At 41.1% G+C, this 7,092-nt stretch overlaps 2 protein-coding genes across 2 annotated transcripts; both read right to left on the minus strand.

The window, feature by feature from the left end:
- Positions 1-1,949: 1,949 nt before the first annotated feature.
- On the minus strand, positions 1,950-3,785 carry LOC107471348 (uncharacterized; the record flags this gene model as incomplete). Its single annotated transcript, XM_021128014.2, is given in 3 exon segments — positions 1,950-2,432; positions 2,511-3,112; positions 3,194-3,785. Coding segments are annotated over 3 exon segments (1,371 nt in total), but the record flags the coding sequence as incomplete, so codon positions are not given.
- Positions 3,786-4,335: 550 nt separating this feature from the next.
- Positions 4,336-6,879, minus strand: LOC127739735 (uncharacterized; the record flags this gene model as incomplete). The annotated part of the gene is given in 2 exon segments (XM_052251928.1): positions 4,336-6,117; positions 6,406-6,879. A coding segment is annotated over 1 exon segment (1,782 nt).
- Between the last annotated feature and the right edge of the window lie 213 nt (positions 6,880-7,092).

Consider the following 7,092-nt stretch of genomic DNA (forward strand, 5'->3'; position numbering starts at 1 on the left):
AAAATCTGGTATATATGAAGTTGGGTCAGGATACAAAATTACTTATGAATTCTTTCATTCTCCTACTTCATTGAGGCCCCAGAACAACAGAGTTTGGAATAGCATTTGGAAATTGAAATTACCTCATAAAATTAAAATTTTTCTATGGAAGAGTCTTCATGAAAATCTTCCGGTGTTGCAACAAGTTCACAGCCGGTTCGTATCTACCCCTGCCACTTGTCCAAGATGCATGTTGAAGGTTGAATCAATTTCTCATGCTTTGTTCCAATGCCTCCTGTCTTCAATCATCTGGAGCCTAAGCTTAGTAACCCCTGACCTATGGATGAGAAGAAGATACATTTTTCAATTGGTGGCAACGAGTCTTATCTTGGGCAGCGACTCAATTCGACGGTAGATAAAAGACCCTCTTCATAGCGGCGCTGTGTTGGAGCACTTGAAAAACGAAAAATCAGTGTGTTTTTGAGAAGGTAATAAATCCGGCACCAGAGATAGTGAAAGAAGCCAATAATTAGTGCGTGAACTCGTGGGCCATATCTGATGGATGCTGCTAATTCTCTTTACTCTTATTTTACTCTTTTCTAAGCTCTTAATCTTTCGGTCACAGTTAGTGATAAATGAGATTACCCAATTCTTTTGTACTTCCTTATAGAAACACTTTTATTTTATATTAATAAAATAATATTTATCTTTAAAAAAAATAAATAAATCAATATTTTATTATATCTACTATAATACTAATTGGTCCTCCCAAAAATAACAACATCAGTTAAGTAGGTCTTTAATTATTTGTGTTGTTAAATAAGTAGGCTCCATATAAAAGTTCTTTATTGGGGATCAATTTATCCCACTAAAATACATTTTAAACCACTACGAAATAACGTCATTTTGTGTATTTCGACGGAGAACTATTTATCTATTATTGTCATGTGATATCGTCACGGTTACCACGAGTAAATACCCATAGTAGTCCCTGAGATTCATGCAATTACTCATAGTAATCCTTAAGATCCCGATTTCCCTGTTGTAGTCCTTCAGATAGAGCTCCGAGCACTCAAACTAGTCCCTGGCCATATTTCAGGTGATGACTCGTCACCGGAGCGCTGACGTGGCCTAGGATTGCCACGCTGGACTGCTGCCAACGGCTAGCTGAGCTGGCTAAGTTCCAATTTTTACCCAGATTGGTCCCTCCTAGTATAATTAACCCTAAATCCCCAAATTCTCATACACCTCCCCTCTTCGTCTTGTTCACCTCTTCTTCTTCCTCTTCCATACACTTGTTCCTGTTCATGTACTCTCATCCGGGGCTGCTACTCATGTCGATGATGGGTGGAGGTAGCACTGCAGGTGGAAGCTCTGTTCGTTCCCCATCTAGCTGGAACCGGAGTAGAACGCAAACGAAGAGCAGAAGATCGGCCCCGCCAGAATGGTGCGGCTGTGGCTGTAGGCCAGTTCTCAAATGGTCTGGCACAGATTCAAATCCGAACAAACCGTTCTATGGCTGCCCCAATTATAATGTAGGTTAGAGTAATCACTTGTGTTGATATTATTCTCCTCCCCTGACTGTTCTTGTGTTGTTATGCCTCCCCTGACTGTTCTTGTGTTGTTCCTCTCTAAACTTTGATCCTTTATTGGTTGCAGACAAGTGGAAAGATGTGGTGCGGGCTTTTTGTGTGGGCAGATTCTGTGAATGAGGAACAGGTTGAAAAGTCAGAATCGTGTGGTGATGAAATGAAGATCAACGTTGATTGGAGGCTTTGAAAGTTGGAGGAGGATGTCCAGATGCAAAAAGTGATGACCCAGTTGTTAGTGTTAGGTGTGTGTGTATTGACAGTGTTGTTGGTGATCCTGTATTGTAAATGATGAATGAATTGGTGGTTTTGTGTTCCTTGTTATCAACATTTGTAAAAATCTGCTTCTTGATGGAATGAAAAGTGCTATTAACTATCAAATTGTTGTTAATTTAAATTCCATTGTGTATGAAAAAAATAAAGAAACTGCTTCTTGAATGGTAAACCACATAGCATAGTATATTAACATAAATTCCATTGTCTATCAAGAAACAACAAAAGTTGACTGTAAAAGGCAGCCTAGAAACCATGTTGCTGCTATCTGTAGTTTCATCAAAAGCAAGGCCAAGGCATACCAAAAAGGCCTTTGCATCACAGTTCACCATCTAGTCATTATACGATGGAAAAGACTAATAACAAAACACAAAACACAAAACAGAAACTCCTAAGTACATATATCTAAAGTATTCAATTCTTCTTTCTTGGGGGCCTAAATCCTGGCGTTGGGATGAACTGCATCAAGTTGGCAAACTTTGAAGATGTTGCTGAAGATGCACCCTGCAAGGGATTCACTGTTCGTGCGGTTGGCTGATTAGAGGATCGTCTTCGTGGTGACAGCTTGGAAGGTCTTTTCGGTGCAGGATCCTATAGGAGAAATAAGTGGCGTTAACTATTATTTATGCATGGAAATAACAACATACTCATATGTAAAATTTTAGTTACCTTTTCAGAATCCTCTTGCTCAGAAGCAGAAGGCTGAGTTAATTCGATCTCCTGGGGATTGCTTCCCAAATCTGCTTGGCTAGAAACGTCTTGGGGCTGCTGAACAGGCTTTTCAGGCACAGTATGAACTTCATCATTTTTCTTCTTCTCAGCTGCCTCAGCGGCAGCGGCAGCGGCTGCTGCTGCAGCAGCAGCAGTAGCAGCATCAGCATCTCTTTTCTTTTTGCAGCCTCTCTTTGTATGCCCCTTATCACCACAGTAACTGCATGTAAAGGCACCCAGCTGTCTCTTTAGGTGTACACCATCTGCAGTGTTGCCTGAGAGTTTTGGGTCAACTTTAGGCTTCTTAGTTCCAAAAGCACTCTTCTCGTCCGCATCCATCCTCCTCTTCATCTTTAGTTTTCCAGGTTTTGTCTTGATTTTAGGGGCATGTGGCCTGTTACAATCATCTGCTTTTTCCCACAGTGGTTGACCCGGAATTGGATTAATGTGGTGGTTATAAGTTTCCTTGTATGAGTCCATGGTCAGCCATCTGTGACAGAAGTCTTTTGGCTGTTTATTCACACAAGACAGGGCAGCACAAGTGTGCACACACGGGATACCTGCAGGTGCCAAACAGTGAGATGAACCATGATAATAGTTATGGCTGAAGAAAGTAAAATGCATAAACACAATTAACTTACCCGTTAGCATCCAAAATTGGCATGTGCACAATCTCTTTCCTATGTCCACAACATGGTTGGTTGGATGTCCGTGCACCTCAAATTTTTCGTATCCGTTATCCCCAGTCCAAATAGGCTTCCAATGCTTGGATTCTTTCCTCACCTTTTCCAGCCTGCTCTTTATAACAGGTGTGAGCTTCCCAGTGTGATTCTGCAGCTTCACCTTGTTTTTCGCTATGGTTCGCATAACAAACATCCTTACCTCCTCCAGCAATGTTATGATGGGTTTGGCTCGTGCATCCTTGATCTTAGCATTGAACACTTCGCAGGCGTTGTTACAGATGTTATCCAATTTCGGCTTGTGGCTGAATAAGCTTCTGGTCCAAGCATCCATAGGCCACTTCTCTAAGTATGCCCAGGCATCCTCGTTTAACCTTTTGATCTTCTCCATTCCATCCCTGAATTCTTGGTATGTTGTTGCCCTTGCACATTCCCACAGAAGTCCCCTTAGCTGTAAGTCCTTCCAGTTCTTGTTGAAATTTTTCCATAAATGCCAGACGCAGAAACGGTGATGCACATCAGGCATCACCGCTTTCACTGCTGATATCAGTCCCTGCCAGATTCAGTAAATGTTAGACACATAATCGTCCCTGACATTATAATCGTAACACATAATAGTCCCTTACATTTGATTACCATCCCCATAATAGTCCCTACAATTCACGGTCGTGACCCATAAAAGTCCCTAACGTTTAATAGGACAGCTAGATTAATGAGAACACCAGTAATTACAAGTTCTCCATAAAATGCACTACAAGCATAACAGCACAATGGTTTTCCTAATAACTAACCATGAAGATCCAATCATCTCACAGTCTATGCAGATAAGCAAAACAGCAAAATTCTTAACAAAATAACTAACCATCATACTCGAATGGAAGCTACAGTTCTTCAAGTAAGCATAACAACAGAATTGTTTCCATAATAACTAACCATGAAATTCCAATGATCTCACAATTAATTCAGACAAGCATAACATCAAAGGTCTTACCCTAAAAACTAACCATCAAAATCTAATGAAAGCACAATTATTCACAGTAAGCATAACAACACAGTTCTTAATATAAGATCACATAAAATCAAAGCGAGACATTCAAATTAAATCACACCTTTTGCATATCCGCATCTGGTTGGGGGGTGGTGCATATTTGTACAGTGGAACTGGGATTAGTCTTCAACAGCGTCATACCATAATCCCTAACCATCCTATATTGTTCTTTCTCATCCCCATACACTACACTTCTTGCATCCATTAATGCCCTGGATATTGAGTTTTTATTCAGAGTCAAGTCAAACCGTGTCTTGAAGTAAGTTGCAGCCTCGTAGTGTCTAAAATTTGGATACTTTCTTACCTTCTTCACAAGCTTGCTGCATACCCAATTCCTGTTGGCAGCCCTATTCTTGTCCTCTCTTGGGCAAGTGTGGTCATCATTGAATGTCTTAATTTGCCAACATGTGTCTTCATGGTCTCTTGATGCATAAGCCACCCATGGGCACTCTTTCACCTTACACACCGCCCTGCACCTAATGTTATCATTTTTCACTATCTTTATGCTTCTTCCCTCTTGGATTGTATATTCTCTCACAGCTTCTCTAAATTCCCATTTAGTTCCGAACTTCATGCCTACCTCAAGATGCAGCTCTCCAAATCTTGCACCCTCCCTAAACAGCGGACTTGCCTCTTCAGATTCATTTCCTTCCTCCAGCTCATCTTCTGAGTTTGGAGGCGTCTTCATCTCCTCCGAGTGCCAAGAATTGGTGCCATCTGAGTCAACACCTGGGTCTAGTCCATCCTCTACCCCTTCATGAACACAACCCACAAACCCAAGGTCAACCTCAGCGTCACTCACCTCCTCCACCAAACCATCGTCTTCATGTAATATCTTCTCCTTCCCTTTACCCAGTGGACTAATATTTCTCTTACCCACCATAGCATGTGTCATGTTTCTCCTAATCCTACTCCCAGTTTTAGGATCATTCCCTGTAGCCTCAGAATCAGAGGAACTACCCTCATCCGGACCTGGCTTGAACATGCTATCCTCTTCACTATCAGAAGAGTCAGAAGATACATCAAACGGAACTTCATTGTTAAACACTTTGCTAGTAAATCCTCTAGCAGCAGACCATGTACAGGGTCTCCTGAAAATACTTGGTCTCTTGGACAGTTTCTGCTTCTTGCTCGTATCTGATTTGGTGTTCTGATTGGATTTCGTGGGCTGGCTGATTTTGGTGGGCTTGGTGACCTGGGTGGGCTTCGTGAGCTTGGTGGGCTTGGTGGGCTTGGTGACTTTTGGGGAGTTGGTCTTCTTCACAGGTTTGGTTGTCTTGGAAGGATTGGCAGTTTTGGAGTGTGATGGTTGTGATTGCCGTGGAGATGTTTTGTTTTTTTTGGGACTGGATTTGCAAGAAGTGTTGGGTACAACCTTAGGGATAGGAGGAGCAACTATGATTGCATGAGTCTCTGTAACCGGGGGACTCACATCAGTATCTGTACCTGCATTACATCCCTCTCCACCATGATCATCCAAGTACACAACTGTGTTATCTCCCTCTAACACCTCCGGCACTGACACTGTATGCTCGAAATATATATCAATCAATCCCTCATTTGTCCTAGCACAATTCACCATCTCTCTTATCTCTTTGTCACTGTTTACATTTCTCAACCCCTTCTCCAAACATTTTCCAGGAACATGCCACCAGCACTGTTTAATGTCATTGTACCCAAGCTCCTTATGGTAGTTCCGTATGTAGAACACATCCAGAGTATCAGTGTCTAGATCACCTAAACAGGCCTTATTGTCTGGAGAATATATCATAATTCCTTCTGCACTTTTTTTGAACTCACCCCCATGATGAAACATGATGTCCAACTTCTCCTCCATCTGCAAGAAATTTAAAATTTTTACAATACATAGGGAGAATTTGAAAGCCTACTCATGCATTAAAAAGGAAAAATAATCACCACAAGAAAATATTTTTTTCCAAACCTCCATACTTCTCCCTGTTTCTTCCCTGTTTCATTCGGTTATTACAGCAACTCCACAAACCCCAACAAAGATTCAAACCCTAGATACTACAATGACACCAAAACTCCAAAACCTCAACAACACTGACCAATGCTATCATCAACCAACACTGTATTCAAAATGCAAACTAAAAAAAAAGGTTACCTTCAGTCCGATCACAACGTCAGAACCTCGTCTTTGTGGTGAAGGAAGGGAAGGGAAGAGCAACAACAACTTCTGATCAGATGGCTTCTTCTCTCAAATTTTTGTTAACCCATCACAGACAACCCTACGGCTACGCCATTGTTGGGGAGATGAAGAAGAACTCAGAGGGTGGAAGAAGAAGAGATGAAGTGTTTGTGTTAGTGGAGAAAACTGTTTTTCATATTAAGTAACAACTATACGGCGTCGTTTTTGGCTTTCAAGGGCGCCAAACCCAAAACGACGTCGTTTTGGACATGTCCCACGTGGCAATCCTAGGCCACGTCAGCGCTCCGGTGATGAGTCATCACCTGAAATATGGCCAGGGACTAGTTTGAGTGCTCGGAGCTCTATCTGGAGGACTACAATAGGGAAATCGAAATCTTAGGGATTACTATGAGTAATTGCGTGAATTTCAGGGACTACTATGGGTATTTACTCCGGTTACCACACTTAGTGGCCACATATGATCTCAATTAATAATCAATAGCTCTGACTAGTAAAGAGATTTATTATCTTACGTAAATAAAGTTTAAAAATCTCGATCATAATAAAATTTGAAACGAATTTGATGTAAATTTTTTTAAAAATTTATTTTATTATATATTTGTAAATTAATTTCATTTTTTATCAAAAGTTCACAATTTAAAA

Source organism: Arachis duranensis, chromosome 1 (assembly GCF_000817695.3).
Source record: "Arachis duranensis cultivar V14167 chromosome 1, aradu.V14167.gnm2.J7QH, whole genome shotgun sequence".
Taxonomy (NCBI): domain Eukaryota; kingdom Viridiplantae; phylum Streptophyta; class Magnoliopsida; order Fabales; family Fabaceae; genus Arachis; species Arachis duranensis.